We start from the raw sequence: 24,883 nt of genomic DNA, 5'->3' as shown, positions 1-24,883 counted from the left end.
AGGATGAGGAAGAAGTCCCTTTGTTTTTATCGGAGTTTTATAACAGTGATGAAAAACACAGACTTACAATATTATAGTATCACCAAGAAAATATTTCACAACATGTTCCTTTGGATTTGAAACGGTTCAGGCTGAACTTCCCACAAAGCATCTGCGACACTGTTCTGCAAACAAATCCTCAGGATGAAACCTGTTATTATTGTACATGTGTGGAGATATTAGGGTTGAAGGAGAAATCTGTTTTTAACACGGCAAAGCTGTGAGGGGTCAGTAAGGGCTGTTGGTATGAAAGAAATACATGTTGGATTCTCAGAGACGGCTCTTCTGTGCTGAACATGCTCAGAATCTTGTTGCAAGTACTACGCAACATGAAATATTTTAGCAGACCAGTGTAAATCTAGGGATTTTGTAGACTTTTGCTTAAAAATCATTCCTCTGCCATTATGGAGCCATCATTACTTCTGAAATTGCTTTTAAATATTTCTTCATAGATGAGTTAAATGTTTATAGGAACTTTTTGACTTACTGTATTTCCTGTTCCAGCAAAATGTTGTTAAATAAGCTGTATTTGTTTGTAATTTATCTTACAAAGAAGAAGCTCTTATTTATAACAATGAAGCTAGAATACTAATTAAAATGGATTTTTTTAAAATTGTTCACACATTTTTGACATTGTCACGGCAGCCTGATGTGATTAGACAAAGTTCAAACAGAAAACAGTGCCCTGCTTGCACTGCTTTACACCGACCCAAATGTAGAAAAGTTGTTTTTAAACATTCACATTGGTGTAGTCTTTTGTTACGCAGCACTTGTAACGACATTTTGAGCACAATAAAATTGGAAAATCAGCTTCGAAACAGTAGACATGTCGGTGTCTGCTGATTTCGATTTTCCTCATTTTCTCCTCAAACAACAGAACTGTGTTGAAAACAGTCGCACTTCTCTTAGTTAGTTAATGTGGATTTAATGGGTTGAAAGTACCAGAAACAGCAGTAACAAAGGCACAAGAAAATAAATAAGCAAAAGTAAACAACATAAACCATAATAGAGCTGTAGTGACACATCAACTGAACGTGTTCAGCACCAAAATCCCTTCACCCTTAAAGTCACCGTCACCATGACAAAAACCGGCATGTAGAAATACTCTGTTACAGCGTTAGAGACAAGGATCTTTGTTCTACACCTGGACAACAACAACAACACTACTGCACAGGCAGAGTCCTGGAAACACTGCACCACACTCACTGTGGACTCCTAGAATTGGTTTTTGGATTATTATTTTTTTTTGGAAAGAAAGCTCCAGAGAGAAGAGTTTTCTCCTGCCTACAGTAATTAAAGAGACGTGTTGAGTGAAGACGCTGTGGTCCGGTCTCAGAGCCGCATTTGCTTTTCCTCTCGTCTAGTCGGCCACTGTGGCGTTCACTTCTCCTCGCAGGGATTGGCTTCATTATCCTGGCGATGGTCATCACTTGGCCACTTCTCCTCACCAGGTGGACGTGGACTCACCTGGAGGCACTTTGTGTCATGGCCATTTCAAATGTATGTGCATATAATCTGACGAGTACAAATTGTCTTCTGACACACACCTGAGATAGAAACGAGGCAACAGCAGGGACAGAGCGGTTTCTTCTGTAATTCTCTGGAGGGAGGGGTGCGGTGGAGGGGGTGGGATTGTGGCACAGGGTTTAACACCAATTATTACTGGAGTGATGATGAACAGAGTTTTCTTTGCGTCTTGTTTGTTTTTAGCCCTTTTTTTGTTTTTAACCCAAGACTCAGATCACCGTTGTAGAAATGCTGCGGCCTCCCAGACAAACTGAATCTGAAAACCCTCCACCAGTTTTCTTTTTTTGTTCTTGTGATGATGAAGAGCGACCCGGTCTGCCCGTCTCCTCCTCTCTCCAACAGCACCTTTCCTCACATGGTAGTGTTTATTAGAATCCCAAGCTGATAGTGTCTGAGTGGACGTCACCTTGTGGGGGAGGGGTCCGGGGGAGTGGGTGGTTGGGTGGTGCCACATAGTTTCTGCCCTGAAGACGTACAGTAGTGAACCTTTCCGTACCTGACCTCTGACCCTCTGGGCTGAGCGCCCGTTGCCTCAGTTGTCGATGCCCAGCTTGGACAGACCCTGTCGGACCTCGTGCAGCTCGTCGATCTTTCCGTCCAGAACATCCATGAACTTCTTCAGCTCGCCCTTCATGTTGCCCTGCTTTCGTCTGCTGTCGTCCACCTCCACCTGGAGACCTCCTAGCCGTCCCTCCAGTTCTTTGTTCTTTGTCTCAGCAGCCTGTGGACAGACATTTTGGAAGCAGTTGAAAATACATCTCAACATTGAGGAGTAAATCCATTCAGTCTTTGAAGGATTTAAAGCTTGTGTGTCAAACTCAAGGCCCGGGGACCAACTGTGGCAAAAACATTTATTAATACATTATGGAGTCGTTTTTGTCTATACAGTTTTACCATTTACAACTGGCCCTTAAGGGAACAGTATTGCTGATGTCGTCCCCTGGTGAAAATGATTTTGACACCCCTGATTCTAAGCATGGACTGCACTGAACCATCAAATCCAATCCTCTTTGATGAAAGTGTTAGATTCCACTTAGAACAACTGCTGTGCTCTCAGTCCATTTACATTTTTTTTTTTTTTTTAAATTCAATTCTCCTATGCAGCTCTTGTCTGGCGCCAGTAGAAGTGGACTGTTTCCAGTGACTGCCTTTTGAAACTTTTTACAGTTGTCTCTCTCGTTATTTGTGAAGGCAGTTGTTTTGGGGAACACACATCCCCTGGGGGGCGCCAGAACACTTCAGCAGAGGTGGGAAACGAGAAAAAAAAAAGAAAGGCATAAAGTGGGAAAGGGCTCAGGGTCAAAGTTTTTATAGTAATTGTGTATTTTCTTTATGCAAAGTAAAACAATTAAAAAACGTGTGTTCACAAAAACTACACTTTTGGGTGGAAAGTATTTAGTGCAGGTAAATTTAAAAAAAAAAAAAAGCTAAATTCCAAATTCAATAATTGGTGGAGACGTTAGGTTAAAAACAGTCGGACTCGTAGGCAACAGAAGTAAAAATGCCACAGATTCTATTGAAAGGAGGGGTTTAAAATAGGAGTGCCAAAAAGGTGTAGCGCCTGCATGACTGTATCCTCCAGCTGACGTATGACACCTGATCACCTCATCGGGTGTCGCCTTTAAATAGTGTAGAGCAGCGACCATCAACTCACAGATGGAAGCTGGAAGCCTGATCATTCAGAGCCATGTTAACGCAGGAGAAACAACTATCACCTAAACTATGGATGTGAAAATTGAAGTCCTGAAGAGATTATATATATACGCATATATATACATACGTATATATATATATACGTATATATATATATACACACATATGCATAGTATGTATGTACTGTATATATGTATGTATATGTATATACATACAGTACATGTGTATATGCATACACATATATACACACATATGCATAGTATGTATGTACTGTATATATGTATGTATATGTATATACACATATATGCAGACGCACACACACGTGTTGGTTTTTTTTTTCCAGATTTTTAATTTTCTTTTACAATGTTACACCTAAATATTGTATTTGACACTTGTTTCTGTCGTTACTGTAGCTGCAGAAACAAATCAGTTCCTAAAAGACAGGAACGTCAGGCGTGTTCTGTTGGTCTGATTATACCCTTGCTCAGAATGAAAGACGGCACACGCACAACAGAGGAAAAAAAAACAAAAACAAAAACCCTGCCCTGAGTCAGTTGGAGGGGGATGAGCGTCACCCTGCTGCTGATGTCATACCTGGCATTGAAGTGTTCACTGTTCCACGTACTTCTGGTTTAAATGAACGTCTGATGTAAGTGAACAACGGAAGAGCCTTGAAGAACAAGTGCTCTTTGTTATGAGGAAGATGAAGAAGAGGTTTGGGGTGTGAATCTGTGCTGCTCAAGGGTTCTTGTACCTGACCAAGTCAAACCAACATTCTCACGTTGACCAATTTAACTCTAAGTGATGGCAGAGGTTAAAGAACCTTTTAATATAGTCAATAATTGATGTGAATGTGACAAGTGACTCTGTAGCAGAACAGATCAACGATCAGAGGAACGTCAGCTTCCTGGGTGACTTACCTGCAGTTTTACTGTGATGCTCTCACACTCTGCCATGAGCTGAGGGATGATCTCTGCCTGTTTCCTCAGGTTCTCCAACTCCTGGAGATTAAAAAAACAGAGGTGAGATGAGGACTAGCATTAGGTTCATTTAGCATCCTTCATGGACTAGCTGCTCCTCAGGGTGTTTTTACTGATTTGAAAACCAACTTCACTTTCATTAGTACTTTTTCAGATCTGCAATCTTCACGGATCACAGCTTCATTTTTTTTTTTTTTGTTACGTTTCGTGAACATCTACAGCCCGGCTTCTCCCTAAACTAATACCTTAGTCCAGGATTTTAAAATCCTGTTAGTAAGGAAGTCCAGATTTAAGATTTATGTATCGGGTTCTCTGTTTACGACGTCTGTATCGATATTTTTCTTATTTCCCAACACATTTCTTTTCCTTTTCTGTCCTACCCTCGTGTCCAGCGAGTCGCCATGACCACCATTTTATGTCTTCTGCAGTGAGTCTCGTTTACGTCAGTGACTGATTAAATAATCTAATTTAGATCTTTTCAAACTTTTTATACTGTGACTCGTATCCAAAGATACAACAATAAGAAGGAGAGGCAGAAAGTTGAAAAAAAAGTAAAGTAAAAGTATGAATTCCTTTTTTTTTTATCATTTAAACCTGTTCAAGACAAACGTGAAGCCACGGTCTCACCATCTCTTTTTCCTGCAGCTCAGCCTGCAGCTCCTGCACTCGTACAGTCAGCTGGGCGTTTTTCTGCTTCTCCTGATTGGCTTCATTGCACTGGGCTTCGAGTTCCGCAATCTGAATACACAACAGAGAGAAGGGGTTAGGAAAAAAAAAAACAAAGATAGAAAATAAACATTTGTGTTGCACAACTTCATCTGTGTGTCTATTCACTGATTCAATCAAAAAATAAATAAAAACAATTGCTAAAAATGTTTGACAATAACGTAATTTATCATGATTATTTAATTAAAAGCCACTTTAATTAATTACATAGGGATTCTTTTTTTAATTGCATCTCACACAACAAGACCTTACTTCACACAATAGTAAGAATTAAAAAGAAATCAAAAACAGCTTAAGGCACAACAATTAAAAATAAAACAGGAGTTAAATGTGAAAGGAAAAATTATTTTTGTTTTATGTTTATTTTATATTTAATTCACAATTATGAATGCACTCTTCTGTGTTCATACTTGTGAATGTTATAATATATTCCATGGTGATTTATGTCTCTCTGTCTACTTTAAATACAATGTGTGATTGTTATTATTGTTAGTCTGTAGACTGTAAACACAGAGTTGTGACTGTGATGCAGGTTCCAGTATAAAGTCTTAGTCCAGCTGCAGTAACAGCCCACGCTGATTATGAAACTAAAATGTTTCTATTTTTAGTGAACCTGGGAGCTGGGATTCTGGTGCAGGAGCCACCAGTTTATCAGCTGCTCTCAGATTAGACCCGCTGCAGACTGGTGGGAGACGGTCTGGTCTCACACCGTGGCACAGACTCCTGTTTATGATGATGTATTTGATTTATGTTAGTCTTTTCACGCTCTGTACCTGTGCACGTTTTCTAGGATAACATTATAATCCACTAGGAGTGTACGTTGGTAATTGAGACATTTGATAGAGTTGAGGATCTATTGATGTAACTAAACGAAAACGCGAGGAAATAGGGAATGAGTTGTCAAAGATGAGTGATATAATGAATTTATTTTAATCAAATTGAATTTACACTGACATTATCTGAAGGCAGAGGGTTTTCAAAGTGTGAGGCGCGCCTCCATTTGCGGGCGCCAGAGCCTATGTAGAGGTGAAAAAGGAGTAAAAATAAAGGTAGTTTGAGACAACATGGTAGACTAGCTGACTAACAGAAAAATGAATTGTTATACTATACTATAAAGAAGGAGGATGACTCTACTTCTATAATAAAACAAAGGATAAAAGTTAGTGTCAGTGATTACTGAATGTTTGGAATTAAATGGATTTTCAGTTTTTGTCACCGTTTGCATAGAAGAATGAAAAATAACTTTTTTTTTGCTGATTAAGTTTTGGGGTCAAACTTGGGGTCGTGACCCCATGTGGTCGCCTGGAATGTTAGTAATTGATAAAAACAAAAGACTGATAAAAATCATTTTTAACTCATTGTAATTATTTTTAAAATTATAATTTAAAACACCACACGCAATCGTCATCAACTGTATGAATATAAATCAGGTTCAAACAAAATGCAGTGTATAAAAATATCTGCGCTGGCGCATCTTGACGGCTACAATCACATGACTGTCAAAGTAACATCTTGATTAACGGCTACAATCACATGACTGTCAAAGTGACAGCTACTGTATTTGAGTTACGGCGCTACTCTGTATTTACAACACAGGTGAATAAACCTGATCAGAAACTAATTCTAGAAAAAAAAAAAAGTAATATCATAATATGCCAATAAAAGTTAGTCATGATAAAGGCAACATTTGTCAACTTTGAGTACAGTATTACACTTCTGTCCTTTTGGAAAGAAAATTGTGTGTAATATACACAGAGAGAGACAATTTTTCCAACACAGTTTCTGGAAAAACAAGAGTCGGGACCTTGTGTTTAACCTTGAACAGCTGAGTTACCTTTTCCCTGAGCGTGTCACTCTCTGCCTTGCAGGCACCGAGTTGTTTTTTCCAGCTCTCGACATTAGCTGAAGACTCCTGGAGTGCGTCCACCAGCCTGGCGTTATTTTCTCTTAAAGTCTGCAGCTCTGTTTCCCACTTTTTGGCATTGGTGTTGCTGCCACACAGAGAGAAGAGGGGAGTGGGGTATTAATAGAAAGAAAGTGTAGGTACAGTAGTCGGCCTTGGAGATGCCTGCAGTGCGTTCCCACTAACGCGACACACACTGCTGCAATTTCACTGACTACTCATTGAGCAGCGGTGGAAGTCACAGAGTGAGGGGGAGTGGGGGGGTTGTGGGGGTGAAATGCTACAAAGGTCTGATGAGCTGCTGCTCTGAGGTCAGTAGTCATTCAAACCACTGTTTTGCCTCAGTCTCACTGCTGTGGACCAGACAGAGTTGCTAACGTGTGTTTAGCATGCATCGCTGCCACCTTCCTCGTTCACGGCTGAGTTTCCGTGTTCGGTCTCTCCGACAGATGTGGACAGACCTGCACAGCAGCGTTCTTTGGCTCATGGCTGGTTTCACGGCTCTGACACGTTTACTGAATAGGAAATTCCAAATTCCAAAAATTCCATGTACCTCGTGTACTTCGTGTACAGGGAGTGTAAAAGGGTTAACTATAGGGAGCAGTGGTTGATAACACAATACTGTTACATATACAAGCCAATCATACAGTGTATATGACATGCAGTAGAGTTATAGTAAAGAGAGTAGAAGGGTAGATATACCTGTATATGTACACATATATACATACATAAATATGTATGTATATATTTTATATGTATATATTTTGTTTAATTACACTAAATACAAATAGACCAGTCGAGAGAATGGAAAAGTAAAATAAACATACATGATCCATGGTTTGCACTAGATTTGAAAATCATATTTTAATAAGGGTGGAGCTGTTAGGATTTTTTTTCCTGGGGGCAGTTTTCGTTGCATATGGCTCCACATCTGGTCATTATTGTAATTACTGCTTCACACTGACAACATCTGGATTGGAGATCATTCCACTCCCTTTGAAAACTGGAGATGGTCCCAGAACACTGTTGTTAGGTATGAGGACACTGATGAGAAGTTTCTGGACCAGGACAGACAAACGACAGAGTAACAAGAACAAAACCACCTGGACTTGATGTGAGAGATCGTCGAGCTGTCGAAATCAATCACTCCAGGGGCTGGGATTTAAAAACTGGGTCCAGTTTGTGGGTCCAAACAGGATTCATATTCACTTAAGAGTCTAGTGCTGACAACGCCTCAGCCAGAAAATATTAAAGTTGAACAGACTGTGATTCCCCTGGGATTAATCATTTTTAATTCCAACCACCAGGACGCAGGTCACGAAACTGACATGAATTATGGGAGATGTAGTTGCTTGATTTTAAATTGTAATTAGATTTGTGGATTAATTGCTGGTATTATTTTAGGAGGCCACATAAATAACGACATTGCGGGCTGCATTTGGCCCACGGGCCTTGACTTTAACATACGTGATTCAACAATTAATTATCTTAATTACCCTGTAGTGTGAATGAGAGTGTGAACGGCTGTTCCGTTAACCCCCGCCCTCGCCAGATGACTGAAGAGTTTTAGGAAATTTCCCAATTCTGCATCACCGGCCGTTTCCATGTAGCCAAGGCCTCACCTCTGCTCTACTGCACTCTTCAGACATTCATTCTCCGTCTGCAGCTGCACAGCCTCAGGATCGACGTGTGAGATTTTCTCGTCATCTGTCCCGTTGATGCTGGACGCCTGGTTGGAAGTGGGCGTCTCGCGTCCAGACTCCTGACATGACACAGTCAGACACACAAAGCTCAGACTAAGGCTTAAATGGAACTTTCTTGGTAAATATAGAGAAGTCTCTCTGTGAAAATGCTGTACAGGAACAGACAGAGAGAGGGAGAGGGAGAGAGAGAGAGAGAGAGGGAGAGGGAGAAGCTGGTGCCAGTATTTATTATTTCATGATCATGAGGCCCAGCAGGTCTCCTGGTGCAGTGAGTCTTGGAGCAGAGGCTGGTTCCTGCCATCTGGAGTCAGTGGGACTACAGTGACCTGCTGTTCAGTCGACCAGGACGGCTGTATTTACCTTCGATGACAAACTAATGATGTTGAGGTTTTTACTGTGCAGTAATACGTTTATGTTAAATTGGTCTCACTCACTGCTCACTGTGATACCATGGTAGAAATGTCTGGGCTAAGAAGGACTTCTCAGTCATGATGACTAAGAGCTGTGTTCACAGACTCTGGTGGTTGAATCATTTCAAGACTGTAAAAAGTCAAGTTAGAAAAAGGGCAACTATTGAATTTCCCCCCACACTCAGTCGTAGACTTATTTACTGTCCGGCCCTCAAAGAGTCTGGTTTGAAACCAGCCGGGCGTCTGACCTGATGTTCAGGCCTCCACAAACACATGCCGGGAGTTCAGGTGGTATTTTAAGCTCAAGCTGCTTTGGTGAAACAAAGACTTACTGTGTGTGTAGAAGATGCATGAGCATCAGAGCAACGATTGAGAATGGACCGAGGGATGAACACCATGCAACATGTGTTTATTTAAATTCTGACTAATTTGAGGCTTCTGGTTTGATATGTCAGCATTTTGGTGAGACTGTGTGAGAATCTCAGAGGGACAGAGGGACAGCGTTTACCTGGGAGTGATTATTCAGCGTCTCCACCTTATCTTGAGACTTGTCCCTGGCTAGCTTAGCTGCTTCTTTAACTTCCTGGAACTTCTCAGCAAACTGCAAACAACAGAGAGATGTGAATGGTCAGTGATCGTCAGCATCAGAACAGGCGGCGTGATGAGCGGCTCGTGGTGAAAGGGTTTCTGGGAAATCACAGAAATGATTGGCTGGATGGTGACTCCAGGCTGATCAACCGTCATTCATCACACATTGTGTTCAGTTAATGACCAGCCGCTCACTCCTACACGAACACACACACACCTTCAATCACAGCCAAAGTCAAACGGTTCCAGAATTTTCCTGGTATCGAAAAGATCTATTCAACATTCTGTTGGCTGTAGAACTGTTTATTTTAATGGACTTTATGTTGGCGTTGAACATCATCCCTGTTTTATATTGGTTTCCCATCAAACCTGAGGCATTTGGTAATCACACGCAGACAGAAAAAGGAAACGTCTAGAACCAAGTGAAACCTCTGGCTTTTATGGGCAATTCCTCCAAGCATTATTTGATGGTGCCTTATTTCGCCCTTGCCTGTTCTATAGTGTAGCGGTTGTGAATTTCCCCCATTATTATTAAACCTAATTTATTCAGAATTGCTCTTAAGGCTCAACACATTTTTTAACTTTGTTCCTTAATGTGTTTTTCTTTGAAAAATTGAACCTGTTTTATTTCCTTTTCTCCGGTTTTACTGTAGACCACCTCGGAACCTTTACATAAGTCAGCGTTGACTGACCAATTAATAGCAGATCAAATCCGTGAACGGCCTCGTCACCCTGCGTGACATTTCACACGTCGGTGGAATTTCTTCTGCGCTCACCTTGGACAGCTGCTGCTCTGAGGCGAAGCCCAGTCCAAACACAGTGTTGGCCCTGCTGTCCGCCCACTGGCCAAACTTCTGTGATGTTTTAGTGAAGGTCATGTTGGGTGTGATGGTGCTGTTGATAATCACCTGCAAGAGATGACAGTAATATTACAGTCAATTGCTTCTACATCGGGAGGAAATCGCACTGATACATTTGACCTTTTGACCCTGAGGAATTTCAGATAAGGGTTTCTGTTTTTTGAATTTAGAAAAAAATCAACGTTATGTTTGAAAAACGTAAACATTACATATTCACTTTGTTTAGATCCTTATACTCTTTTACATACGCCCAAGCAGGGAAATTATGTTTCAAATAATTAAAGATTAAAAGGTTCTCAACAGTCAGCTCGCAGCCCCTACGTGGTCCATGTAAACAACTTTTAGGTGGTAAGATAATTTAAAAAAGAATTAAATATTTTGTATGTGTTTTGTTTGTTTTTTTTTTTGCATCAGTGTGAAAAAAACCACATATGTTTTATACATGACATTTGGCCTAGTTTAATGTAAAAGACTCTGTGTTCATCCTCTCTACGAGTTTAGAATTCCTTGGCCTGAACAACACTGAAGACCCCTGTTCAAAACCTCGAGTTGAAACTGGGGAAAATCTTAAAAAGAGAATTCTGCCAAGTCACTGGTGAATCACTGAAGCAAGTCTGAAATTCAAGTGTCAAAATGACTTTGACTGGAGCAAAAAAGCAAAAAGCAAAAAACAAAAAATCTTTTTGTACAGAAAAGGACTGAGTGTGGACCATGAGATAAAACTGTTGTTGTTGTTGTTGTTGTTGTTGTTCAGCCAAAGAAGAGAACACAAAATAATAGTCTTTGTAATTATTATATTAAAATATCGTGCTTTAAAACGTCACATCTGTCACAGATATTTTGGAAAGGAAGTTCCAGTAGCGGCCGGCACCGATGAATACTATAAACACTGTGATGAATAGTTCTATTGATTCACTCAGAGACAATCCACTACTGTCCACACGGCTGTGTCCCACTGTTTCACATTGCCCACACCAACGACTACAAAACAGATTTTTCAACACAAAAAGAAAAAGCTCATTATTGTCATAATCACTCAAGAACCAACAGAAATCTCACAGGGAAACGACTTTTTTCTTTTTTAATGTAATTAATTCACATGCTGAACTTTTTTTTTAATGTAATTAATTCACATGCTGTCAGTGAAACACCTTCTGTTTCTCCCTAATCTAATAAGTGGCACAAGTTAAACCCTAATCCCTAATCTAATAAGTGGCACAAGTTAAAAGACAAACTGGTGTTTTTAGGATTTACCCAAACTTCACAATGATGCTCTGTGTTGGTACAATACAGCGGTTATTCTGTGGATAAACGCCACACCTCCGCTGGGTGGATGATGTCAGGAGGAGAGGAATGATGATAACAGGCTGAGTGACACGCCACCCACAGGAGCCCAGAACACTGGTCACTTTTGGAACTAATTACACAACACATTGTTTAAAAGAAGGGAAGTCAGAAACAAATAATATCTATGTATTTCTAACCAGAACAAAGTGATCACAGTTTCCACTGTTCTTGCTTTTATCAATGGATGAAATACTTTTCAAATTCCTATAATTTATTATTATATAAATGTATATATTTTACTGTATATAAGTTGGTTTGTGAACAAGGATAAATCTTTTTTTTTTCTTCTAAATTATTAATTAAATTCCAGTTTCCTGCTTTTTCCATTCTCTGATTTATTTGAGCTAGCAAACGCTGCTCTGCTACAACAGTTTTGCCCATGGGTACTCAGACAATACTTTAATATTTCATTTTAATCAACTAGTTTGTCCACAGATTAAATTGTTAAATAAAATCAGCCCAAATCTGTATCTGAAGCTTTTCTTCCTCCATCATGTGCTTCAGTCCAGGTTTTGTGTACTTTGTGTAACTACACAGCCAGTAAACACGTACAGTCGGCTCATGACCTTTCTCCCAGGTCAAAGTCAAAAACTAAAGGGTCAGGTTTCCATCCCTCCCAGCCTGGCAGTCAGTCGACAGTCCACAACAAGACTAGACCAGACCTAAGGCACAGTTACAGTCCAAGTTGGACAATTCTCATTTGGACTCTGAGTCCTCATCCTCTGCATCTACTTTAAAAACTCAAACATGTAAAAAACATCTCTGACTTCTCTGCACTCTTTCACTTTAAATCCCAGTGTTAATGCAGCACGTAGGCTCAGAAACAATAAAGGAAATCCACCAAGTGTTGTTGTAAAGATAAAAATGTATCGTGAAGATATGGTGAGACGCAGGAACACACAGAGCTGTGAAGTAAACTACAGGTAATAATTAAACTGAGCTCAGACGTTAGGACGGGACGAGCATTTACACAAGAGATCTATATGGAAATAATCAATAGAGTGTTGGCACACAGACTGATTTGTTGGTGACCCACTAACCTCAGAGCGATCACGTCACAGTCCCTTCTCTACAGGAGTCTCACCTGTTGTCACCGTGCACTAGATCAGCTGTCAGAAAACATTTGTTGCAGGCTAAAATTGGAACCAGTGCCTGAGACGCTGAGGCACCCAGGCTGAGTGTGTGTGTGTGTGTGTGTGTGTGTGTGTTCCACTGCTCATGAACACAGGCCTAATCCTATGCCACCAATTCCATGTCTGTGACAACAGTAGTGTTTACGAAGTCACTTCCTGCCTCGACACCACGACGGTGAACTGAAGCAGCACGTGACCAAACGCCAGAGAAATAACAGAGGACAGTTTAATAGAGGCCCAGGTCTTGTTTCATAGCAACATGGCTTCCAACACAGGATTCAGTGATTCAAAATGATGACAGACCCGTGTCCTTTTCTACTCCCCCACGTTTCTCTCTCTGTTTCTCCCCCCTTCTTTTCATTGGCTCAAGTTTTCTTTTTAACAACTCACTGTTGCATCACTGGACACAGACACATACGAAGCTGAGATGACGAGGGACAAATCGATCACTGGACACAGACACATATGAAGCTGAGATGACGAGGGACAAATCGACCGACGAGACTTTTAAACATTTGTGTTCCATTTACGGCGTACGGGGCGCGGCTGCTAATGGACTGCCAACGAGAGATGAATCGACACAGATCAGAATGACACACACACACACGGCCTTTGTGTGAATAGAGACACAAACTCATCACACACACTCTAAATGTCTCCATCAGGTTCGAAGCATGGCAGTGAACCAGGTTTCCAACACCTCTGCCCCTGACGGGGGTGCTGCCCCCTACTTTCAGAACCACTGGGTTGGCAGTTCACTTTAAACAACCGATATGTGGTTCAAAATGGTATTTTTCTTTTTTTAAGAAAATTCCATCATGTTCGATCTTAACCATTAAACTAACGTGCGTCATCCCCAACATTATTATAAAACCATGAATAACGACCACGTAAATCCAAGAGTGGACTCCAGAGATATCATTTGTAAATGAACGTAATCGCGCGTCCACCCCTGTGATTGTGGACCACGTGACCATGTGTTGGCACATGGGAGAGCGTATGACTCAGAGGGAGTAGGAGGGTGCAGCGGGCTGGGGGAGTGGGGGGGGCTGGGCAGAGTGACACCAGCAGCTGTGCGCGTGGTGAGCTGGAGCTGTGGATCAAGTGGCACAGGAGGTGCAGCTTGTAGCTCGACAGTTAGCCAACACCCCCGAGGGTCTGTGGAAGCCTCGGCTACAGCTACAGCTGCTGATGTGTCTGCGGAGAGTTGTGCTTATTCTGCAGCGTCACTCGTACAACGAGATGTATGAATGACAGGAGACAGGAGTGTGAGGAAGACGTCTCCAGCTCCTGCTCCTGTGAGGTAGCCAATGGAAGCAGGTTTCACCCAAAACAGACCAATCAAAAGCACTTGTTTATGTTAAAGGTACATTTGTCAACTGAGAGCTCTGTGGTGCCGTACACCCCCAAGTACCTGATAGACAAGCCTCACTACAAAACACAAATCACCAATTTGGAAACTTTAAATCTACATTGTCGCCTCTTTTTAATGCTAATATTGCAATTAGCAACAAAACATCACAGATACCTGTAGATACGTAAACACACGTCAAGCCTCTGGTTGGATTTGTCAGAACCTGGAAAAGCTTTGTAAATTATGGGAAGTCATAAATGGGGATAAGGTGACAATTACAATTTTAATGCCCAAGCCAGCTGAAACCGCCTCTACTTTTTTTTTAAAAAAAAAAAAGTCAAACTAAATCTATTTCTCCATCATCACTTGGTCATTGCTTAATTTATTGATTATTGATCTCATTGGCTGAAGGTCTCAAATCTTATTGTTTGCTAAAATCTGACACGATCCCCAGATATTTTCTATTTTTTTTTTCAGAAAATATAACTGGTAAATGGAAATAAACAAACGGCGGTAACTGCCAACGTGCTCACTCTCTGCAGAGTCTCTGTGGGTAAATCAGATTTGACACCGTGAAGGAGATTGTCTGTCAGCAGAGGGAAACCGTCGTCATAACTCTCCCACAGTTTGTACTCAGACAAGAGACTCTGATCGCCATGGAAACGCATAATCTACTCTTCCGCTCGGTGAAGGACAGAGGTATGTAGCTGGGATTTGGACTCTCCCGCCGTCTCTCATCATCACACACGACGTGACTCAACTTTTTTTTAAAGACCATTGAAACTCCCCTTCAAAAGTCGTGTGACTGTGTATGTTGTTGAAAACGGACACATTGATCCGGTGGGACCGGAACTCACTGACCCTGAAGTGATTTCTCTCAGACAGTTGTTGATGACGGTAAATTAGACCTAATGATTTTGTCTGTTGATGGTGCTCGCTCTGTCGGAGGACTGTTGCTGATTTATCTGGATTTGTTCAGTCATGTGACAGGACTGCAGAGGTGGTCACACATATCAAAGCCCTGCACTAACAAAATCAGCCTACAGGTTGTCTTTATGCTGTGAGCATCGCCTGTGTTCAGCTTCCACTTCAATGCCTCCGTCGGGTGATTGGGTCTCATCAGTGTGTACTGATGACTAGAGTAGTACTTGTAGTCATTTCTGATCCTCATTTAATGCATTCATGTTTGTAAGACTGCAATTAATTATCTTCTTGTTGGTGAAACAGATTCTTATTATTGTGTAATTTATATACAAATACTGAAGGCCTCAGGAAAAAATCACTAAACCTTTGAAGTATTGACATAATATACTGTATGTGTGTGTACATAAATATACACATAAACATACAAGTACATGCATATATATGTACGTGTGTACATATATACACACTATATAAATATATATATAGGGAGAGAGAGTATATACATAAATATATATATATATAATGTGTGTATATATATTTTTTATAGTCTTTGACATACATACCTTGGATCCATCCACACTGATGATGCGATAGCTGTTCCGTGTGCTGTCGTAAAAATAGGAGACAGTGACGGCCTGTTTGCTGGCAGGGACCCAGTTTTTCTTGGTGGTCGGGTCAATCTGGAAGACGTGGGCCCTGGTGGTGTAGATCGGCTGTTCCCTGAAAGAACATGACACAGGTCGAAATTATAAGAGTGACGTAGCGATGATCTTCTGATAAACCTAACGTAAAGTCTTAATACAAAAGCGTCATCCAGAGGAGGCTCACAGCCCTCCATGAAGTCCTGACATTCTGTTATTATAAGATGTTGTGGCTCCTTCATTCTCAGAGAATCAAGAGCCAAGAGCTTCAGTGTGGATGATGGCACTCAATCACCTAACCCCAACCGTAAGCCCTTACAGTCATTAGCACATCAACACCAGCTCTTCCCTCTCACTGCTGGACGTAATAAGTGTAATACAAAACCACACTTCCTTTGTTTCCTCCAGGATTTCTCCCTGGACATAATAGAAACGTTGCCAAGGATTTAAAGGAACCACCATGTAGATGAAGCATTCAGTACTGACAGGGCAGGGTCTGTGATGAGAACCTTGTAATGGAATTGGTGGAGTGGCTGCAAATATTCAACTAACAGAGAAGTCATTATATAAGCAGTTCTGGAACACTACTTAAATGATCCCATTTCAAATGTCCATTTCTGGATGAGTTTTCTTTTATTTGGTGACAGAGCAGACTGGTGTGACACTGAGTAAACAAACGCAGGGCAAACACCTTTAACAAAGAGAAAATAGTACCAGTGCCTGCACTGGTTACAGACACATTCTCTCCCAGTAGCCTTCACTCTTGTGAACCATTATCTGTCGTCTGAAGTCAGCAACTGTCTAACTCTACCTTCTGTTGTCTGTTAATAAAGAAGCCTCGTATTAGCGCCACCTGTATAGTTGCCTAATCCTGCAGGTATCCAACCTGAGCCAAACAACAGTGAAGGTTATTATCATTCAATCACCACAATGAAAGCCCATGTTGTATTTACTGGAAACAGTAGCAGCAACTGGGGGAAAAAAAAGAAAAAAGAACCTGAGCATGCACAAAGTATTGAAACTTGAGTCAGGTGGGTTAAAACAGCAGACGTCAGGTTTCACTGCCGTCAGCCTGTAACTGATCTAAGGCTGTAGTGGACAGGCCGAGGAAAACTGGACAGTGGTCGTTTGGTGAAGATGGTTTTAGAGTTTTGATGTCAGTGCTGCAGTCGTTTTCCAAATATAAACGTCATAAAAATCTAATTGTTTTTCTCTACAAGTGCCCTTTGCAATTTACCCATCTGTAGGTTGTCGCACAAATGGATCGTTTTCTTCAGATAATGTGTGTCACACACACACGGACAGAAAGACAAGGTGTGAGTCAGTGTGCAGTGAAACGACTCAGCGCAGGAACAAAAGGTGTCGTTAGAAATCAAAGTCAAACCAGGCACTAGATACGTTTTTTGGTTTTAGGCGACGTCAACAAATATTTAATGCACTAAATATTCATAAAAGAAACAAATATATCCCAGTATTCTTATACACACTGAAAATAAGGAATGTCTATTTCACATCAGTGAAAAAGTACACACTGTTGTGTTGTCACATGGTGACAAACAGCACTGCTGAAAACTGAGCCATACCCCAAAAAAAAAAACAACCCAAAAAACCATTTCCTTTTAATTGTCTTGCTTCAGAGGGACTGAACACAACAAGTTCAGAGTAAAAATGTTTTTTTTAATGATCTGACAGGGGAATTATGGGATATAAAGCCCTCTTCATTCTGGCCCTCGGTTAAAAAAAAACCCCCAAAAAAACATTATTTTCAAAAAATTGATTAACTTAATTAAGGTGTTAATTTTGAGCAGCCTATTATATATAAATTTACACTTAAACACAAATATAAACATTAATAAAATATATATACATTAATAAGTGTATATACTGTATATTTATATAATACACACACATATATTTAATTTCTTTAAAAACATGCTTCTCTTCATGTAGCTCAACATATTCCCAGTAAAATATAAACATATAGATGAATATAAATGAAAAGGAATGTCGGGCAGTCAGTTTTTCCACATACACAAACAAAGGTGTTTTCTGTAGTTTGTACTAAACACACAGTGACAGTTCATGGCAGACTGGTCCGTTCTGAGTCCTATTTAATTCAAGACTATATGAGGTTTGTAGGAAAGACCGCAGCCAGAGCTGATATATTTCTTCATGACAGCAGGTACAGGAAGTCTGTCTGCAGATATTCAGTCCAGTGTCACTAATGTTGGGCCTGGTGAAGACGATGCTGCTCACAGAGGCTGGCAGGCAGTGGAATCGTGAGCAGCTGAAGGTTCTCACTCTCCTGGGATTATTCTTTTAAAGGCAATGAAAACCTGATCAATTCTGTGTTTTCCCTCAGCCCTGATCCCACTCTTTATCTGTTGTGGAACAACCAAAGTCATTCTACCGACTGTTGTTGTCACTATACATACAGTACTGTACACAAACAAACGCCAAGACCTGCTGCTGACCTCGGAGTTAAAAATACCAACTTAAGGCCAAAACAAACACAACAAAAAACACTGCAAGTGTAGGCTCACAAAATCAGGCGGATTCAAACCAACAGCCTCTGTGGGATGATAACAACGCCAGGTTGTTGATTGTTCCACCGGCTTTTAGAATAATTGTTTCTACTAATAATACTCTGTCACCATCTGGTGCTTTAAATAATTTACAGGTGTGCCCTTCTGTCTGAGGAAGTAGGTTCGAGTTCGTCTTCACAGCGCCTACACGCACCTACACATCTACCTCTGGCCCGAACACACTCGTGATTCAGCGTTTGTGTCGAGCTTCAAAGAGGGAGGAACCGAAAAACAAAACAATGTGCTGACAACTGAAAACCTGGTGATGCACCAAACAGGCGGAAAAGCTGTGTATCACACTGTAGCCCACATATGCAGGAAGCTTAGATGTCAAATTATTTTTAAATACAATGACTAACTGCAAGTTTGGGAGTTGACCTGAACCACATCAGCAGCCGACGCTGTCAGGTGACGGACAGTCAGTGGCTGATGTTTGTGTTCTGCTACACCTGTAGAAACCAGGCTCGTCCTGGCTGGTTTCTACAGGTGTACTGAAGAACTGCTTCTTCCAGATTCCTGAATTCATTCCAGCTCCGACAACACTCACTCATCCACCCTGTGGTGTCTGTGATGACATCTGCAAGTACGTCAGGATTCCACGATCAACAACGCAAGGTTTTGATGCCGAAACTCAAACGGGTTTCGAAGCTTGTTTTACAAAATAAAATACTTTGTTGGCACTTTCTTGACCATGCAAGAGGCCTAATTCTCTCCAGCACTGTACTGTATAAGCTGCTAAATAGAGAAATGTTTGCCTACCAATGTGACTGAACTGGATCCTGAACCAAATCTACATGAACGGGGAACCGAAAACCAAAGAAACAGAGAGCAGCGCAGAAGTAGTTTGTGTAAATGATACAGATTCACAGTCAGTAACAGAGGCTCTGATTGGCTCCACGGGATTTTCTTTGGACCAGGTTTACTCAGATATTGGGGTCGGGAGCGGTTTGTGCTGATGTCATCAGTGTCATCACCTGCTGCCAATATAACAGGCCTAATTCTCTCCAGCACTGCACTGTATAAGATACTAAATAGAGAAATGTTTGCCTACCAATAAAAAAAACAAACAACAAAACAAACCTTGCCAAATTCTGAATTCCGATTGATTGATTGATGAGTGTAAGTCTCTGATGGCAAATCTTCAGAGCAAAATGTTACAGTAATTATGAAACATTTCCCACAAACTGCACTCAGTCACGGGGTCACTGTTCAGTTCATTGACTTTTAACATAAAAGGACTTGGTGACTGGAATGAACTAGATAAAACTAGGTTGTTGTGAAGCCTGTGAAATAGTTCTGAAATAAAAAAGTCCAGTAATTACAAACGGCATAAAGTTGAAGTGGAAACCTTTTTTTGTTTTTACTATTACAGTGAATTAATAGGGTAACAAGAGGCAAGAAGGGCTTTGAACTGCCAACCTATGTCGGGACAAAGGGATATTTCTTGGAGATTCATGGAAAACAAGAGTGTCTCTGGTTTGTCACCTGACAGAGGGTTTCTCTTCTCATCTACCACATGACCTGCCAAACTAAACAAACACCCGCACGACTTGAATCAGCTCCAGTGACACTGCCTGTGAAAAACACCAGCTCCGTCGGTCTGGGCATGTTCAGCTGGGTGATGGGGTTCAACGTGTGGGATTAGGGTTGTTGTTCCTACTGACATTGTGGCAGAGGGAGTTTGGAGCTTTTTTTGGCTCACTGTAATGAACATCCAAGCTAACGACGTGTTAGCTTTAGCTTGTGAGTGTGAGCTTCCACACAGAACATGAGCACAAAATAACTAGCTGCAAATCCGATCACTGGCCAATTGATCGGTGCATCGCTAACTCAAAAGCAAATTTTACACCGGTCACTGGTCAGGGCCGGTCATGACAAAAGACGTCAAATCCGATCACTGGCCGATTGATCGGCGCATCGCTAACTCAAAAGCAAATTTTACAATCTTTTACAATTAAATATTCCTCCAACTATCAGTGGAAGAACTCAAATATAAAAACAACCAAACATATGCATTAGCTGACTGTCTACTACTGCTCTCCAACCTTGGGGTCGCCTGAAACGTCAGGTCATTGATAAAAAAATAACTTGTACATTTCTATGAAAAAAGCACAACTTTAAACAACTTTATTCTTTTACTTTGATTGACTGCTGCGATCACATGACAGCACAAGTGGCAGCTACTTCAGTTCCCGCACTTCACTTTGCAACACAGTATAACAAACGGATTCTAGAAAAACAAAAACGTCTCTGTGGTCGCCAGAAATCTGTGATGTCAAAATGTCGGTCCCAAACCAAAGACGGTTGGGATCTACTGGTCTACTGTGTACATTTAGATTAACTGAAGCTATAGCAGAGCTACATCATAACACAGGCTTGAACCATAGCCGTACAGGGCATGAATGACTGAATGTGTCTGCTGTATTTTAAGATTTTCCTGCTGATGAGATTTCTCTGCAGGTCACTGACCTGTTAATATTTACACTGACAGAAGGAAACAACGTTAACAGTCACCTTACTGTGCATGCTGTTAGAATAGAATAAAATAAAATAGAGTTTTCTCCTTAGTCAGACTTCACCCAACAGGCACTGCAGAATTAAGGTCTGAATTTCCAGCAACACAGTACATCTGTGAAGATAAAGTACAGGGCCAGTCTCCACCAGGCTACAAAAGAAAAATCCTACATGAGAAACCTCCTGAACCAAGACTGAGGCTCTTGATACCAAGTATTACCACCGTCTGCATGATTTCTCACTTTGCAGCTCTGGTACTAGTGCTGCCAACAACACTCTAATGACAAGTTTACATCGGCTCACACACCATTTCCTCGATGAGAAAATCCTGGTGTGTGCCAGACGAAAAAAATCCAATGTGTTTGAAAATGTTTAGGCAGAAACAAACAAATGTGTTGTGATCAACAGAAGAGAGAACAATTTTTCCACCTGGGCTTTAAAAGCAACAATCGTGCAGCTCTACTGAAGATGTTTTAGTGGATGTAAGAATGTTAAGTTCCTCTTAAAAATACCCAATTTTCTTTTTCAATCTGCACTACCTTGGAGTTTGGACAGAACAGGACAGGACAGGACAGGACAGTAAATACTAGGGCAGCACCTGTAGCCAGGTCAGCTAATTTTAGAAACAAAAGATATTGTGTCCTTTACAACCAGGGCAGTGGATCAGTCTGGAACCAGCAGCTAATTCAGGACCTCAGAACTAGGTACCGATCTGAATCTGAGAGCTGAGAGGAACAGGAAGTGAGGAAGTCTCCACAGAAGCACAGCATAGAGGCAGATGGCGTCCTAGGCTTAAACCATCTGGTGCAGAGACGTCCAACCCACTGTCCTCCGTCTTTGTTCCTTTATGCATGACTATTAAAACAGTGAGACCTGCTTGTCCTCCACCCGTCCACCTCCACAGCCTCCACCCTATTCTTAGATGCATCCAGAACTAGAGTCATGGACTAGATCATAGTTCACTGTTTGGTCAGAGACCCACCGTCACTGTCACTTGTCAGAAGGTCTAATGGATGAGCGTTAGGATTTAGTCCGTCACTCTCTGACTAACAGTAGAGATTATCATCCGTCCATGTGTTATTGCTGCTCCCAACGTGGCTTTCTTTAAATAGCCTTATGCTGATTGCATTACTGCCTCTGCAACTACTTACTCTGTAAGAAGAGGCTTTCAGGCGTTCTGAGTTTGGCTTTGGAGCTGAAGTACCGAGGCTGAGAAACTGTACTCAGAACTACAGCCACAGTCACCTTCTATCCTGCTACAGTGATTACCTGTACTCACAATCTCCTTGTCTTTTCTACATATAAATACTGTATATACATCTATATATAAACATATACATATATATATATATATATATATATATTTCCAGCACTTTGTCTTTTTATGATGGTTATCATCACAACTAACTTTTTAGAAGTTTTTTTATTTTAAGTATTTTATTTCTTTCCATAATTTCAAAAGTTGCAGGACTGAGCTTTGGAAGCCTTGTTGATGTGAAAATAAAGTAATCAACAACAAATGTGTCAAGGCCGAAAGGACACTTGACTTCACATAATCAGAGAACTGATAAGAGGGTGAGAGTGAAGAGTGGGCACAGAGTAGTGTTTGTTGTGTCACACAGTTAATCTGTAACTTCAAATACAGGCCATAAAGAACAAGGTGAAATGAAGACATTCATGCTGGTCATTACAGCCTAAAGTCAATAGTTAACAGTAATAAACAGATTCACTTACATTGAATTAAAATTATTTTGATCACTTAATACACAAGTAATCACTATTAGACCAAGACTGTCTGTTTGTCTGGGAGGAAAACTGAAAAAGTGAAGGATGATTTTGGATGTACATTTGGACTTTCATTAATGTAGAATGGGAACAACAAACATACAGAAAATTAATCTTAAAAATACATTTGTTAAAAAAAATGAATTAGAAGAAATGGGGCAAAGAAATAATAATAATATAATATTTTAATTTCTGGTATCTGATTTAAAAAAAAAAAAGAAAAAAAGTCAGTGAGCTGCTCCTTTGTTCTCCTGTCAGTTTTAACCTGCTCGGTGACCACACCAAACTCTCAAGGAGTCACCAGGACAGTTGAACCGGTTTCTTACGCAATTAATTCAAAAAGAGAAGAAGAACATGTCTGCTCAGGAGAAACTCCAGAGATGTTGGCAGTTTCTGTTCATCATAAAACAGCTCATTAAACATTTACGACTATTAAAGCAGATTAGTGTGATTCACTCAGAGCTGCTGTTACTGTGATATTCAACACTAGCGAAAGCAATAAGGAAGTATTGTATATAGATATTTGTAGTACTGAAGTATTCATATTTTACTTGTCTTCTGGGTTCATCCTTTTTCTTTTTACCCTAAAGTTGGCTGGACTAGGTTTACTTTCTTGAAAACATCCCAGTGTTGTTTCCCCCACAAGACTTAACTAAATAAGCTAAATTAGCTGGACATGAAACCAACTACAGTAATCAGCGTTAAATTCAAGCTCACTTGCCAATTTCTAAACTTTTTATTTTCAAAAAAAGACAAAGTGGACCAACACAGAGGTGTCTTTGCAGTGATTTGTTTTAAAATGACTCAATGAGAAACACTGCATCATTCCTCACATTCTATAATCCTGGATTTTATGATAAAAAATATTTTTTTTAAAAATGATGTTTACTTCCAAATATGCCTAGAGAACATGCGAAAAACACTTATCAAACTTTTAGGGAATCCAATTTCTGAAAATAATATTTTTTTATTTCTGGACTCGTAACCAGGCAGGACATTCTGTAAAAACGCAGCTTTATATATTTATTTTTAAATAATAGTACGATTTTGATTAAAGGGGTATTGTAATTTTATCGTGAATCTGCATTTTATTGGTCAGCAATATCGTGGCCGAATTTGTTTCTAATATTATAGACCAATAAACGGTCAACAGTCGTTTCCTGTGATTTCTTCATACACAGGAAGTTCAAATGTAGACTTGACAAGTGAAGTGGACGAATGTAGGGGTATTTCTGCGTTATTTTCCAGAGCTATTTTATACACACACGGACACACACACACACACACACACCATAGCAGTGAGCGCCGTTGTCATTGAAGATATTCTGCAGAACACACTCTACTACACAACTACACAAGACTTTAAACCCACTCACCCCATTTCGGCGGATCTGAATAACAACTCCTTGTTATTTGAAGGTTTAACGTTGAATTAGGAGGAAAATGACGTTTAAATAAAGGCGCACTTAAAGTCCACAGATGACTAGCGGTCCCAGGAGTTCATTCCCTGTGCGCCAGCTTCTGGCTACTGACAGACAGCTGAAATACGAGAGCACTTCTTGGCAAACTCGATTCACCGGGTTGTCAAGCTCACTTCAGCGTCACATCACACAGAACCAAGATCATTTCTGGGAGTTTTCTGTCTTCGCCTCTTGGTTTTTACTCTCCACATACGCGACGAAACAATAGCACACAGAAGTCTTTTCTTCCTCACTATTTTTAAATAATCGTCTCTAGTGAATTAAGTTGATGTTGGCATTTTCCCTGCTGGTTCGCCGAGTTTCGTGCAGTTCAGAGGGACCGTAGTGTCTCCCGTGTTGGGCAGCACTGGCAGCAGCAGCGACACTGAGCGGTTTACACCTGCTCCCGCCTCTACCACCACCGCCACCCACTCGTTTTATTTAAGTCTGTCGTGGCTGCAGTAAGAACTGCTGTTTCCTTCACTCTTGACTTTTTAATACGTGTAACAACATCATTGATATTATAACAATATATTATAACACTTATAATAAACATATGTTATAATAAACAGCCATAAAACGTGTTATTTCTGGTTCACTTACATGTTGGAGCCGCATACATAAGTTGACAGATTCACCTCCTGCAAACCAACCGTCTTTCAGACAATTTCTGCATCAGTCTGTACTACTCAGTAGCATTTTATCAGTAATGTGTGTTTCGATTTTTTTCTCTCTCGCCTGATTAGCGGCA

At 40.6% G+C, this 24,883-nt stretch overlaps 1 protein-coding gene across 3 annotated transcripts; it reads right to left on the bottom strand.

Moving 5' to 3' along the window:
- Positions 1-22: 22 nt before the first annotated feature.
- homer2 (homer scaffold protein 2) lies at positions 23-24,872 on the bottom strand. Of its 3 annotated transcripts, XM_025055647.1 has the most exons (10): positions 24,049-24,652; positions 15,711-15,867; positions 10,306-10,437; positions 9,450-9,542; positions 8,451-8,590; positions 6,760-6,916; positions 4,827-4,937; positions 4,140-4,220; positions 2,063-2,287; positions 23-1,972 (listed from the first exon to the last, which is right to left on the bottom strand). In XM_025055647.1, exons 1-9 carry the CDS (start codon positions 24,051-24,053, stop codon positions 2,099-2,101), a joined length of 1,065 nt encoding a protein of 354 aa, XP_024911415.1. In that variant the 5' UTR covers positions 24,054-24,652; the 3' UTR covers positions 23-1,972; positions 2,063-2,098. The 3 variants fall into 3 exon arrangements, with proteins under 3 accessions (XP_024911415.1, XP_008308698.1, XP_008308697.1); XM_008310476.3 differs by lacking the exon at positions 24,049-24,652 and adding an exon at positions 24,736-24,872 and having other exon boundaries at positions 23-2,287; XM_008310475.3 differs by having other exon boundaries at positions 23-2,287; positions 24,049-24,648.
- Between the last annotated feature and the right edge of the window lie 11 nt (positions 24,873-24,883).

The sequence above is a fragment of the Cynoglossus semilaevis genome, chromosome 5 (assembly GCF_000523025.1).
Source record: "Cynoglossus semilaevis isolate Cse_v1.0 chromosome 5, Cse_v1.0, whole genome shotgun sequence".
Taxonomy (NCBI): Eukaryota; Metazoa; Chordata; class Actinopteri; order Pleuronectiformes; family Cynoglossidae; genus Cynoglossus; species Cynoglossus semilaevis.
The sequence above is the reverse complement of the archived record's forward strand: the minus strand, read 5'-3'. Positions and strand labels throughout refer to the sequence as shown.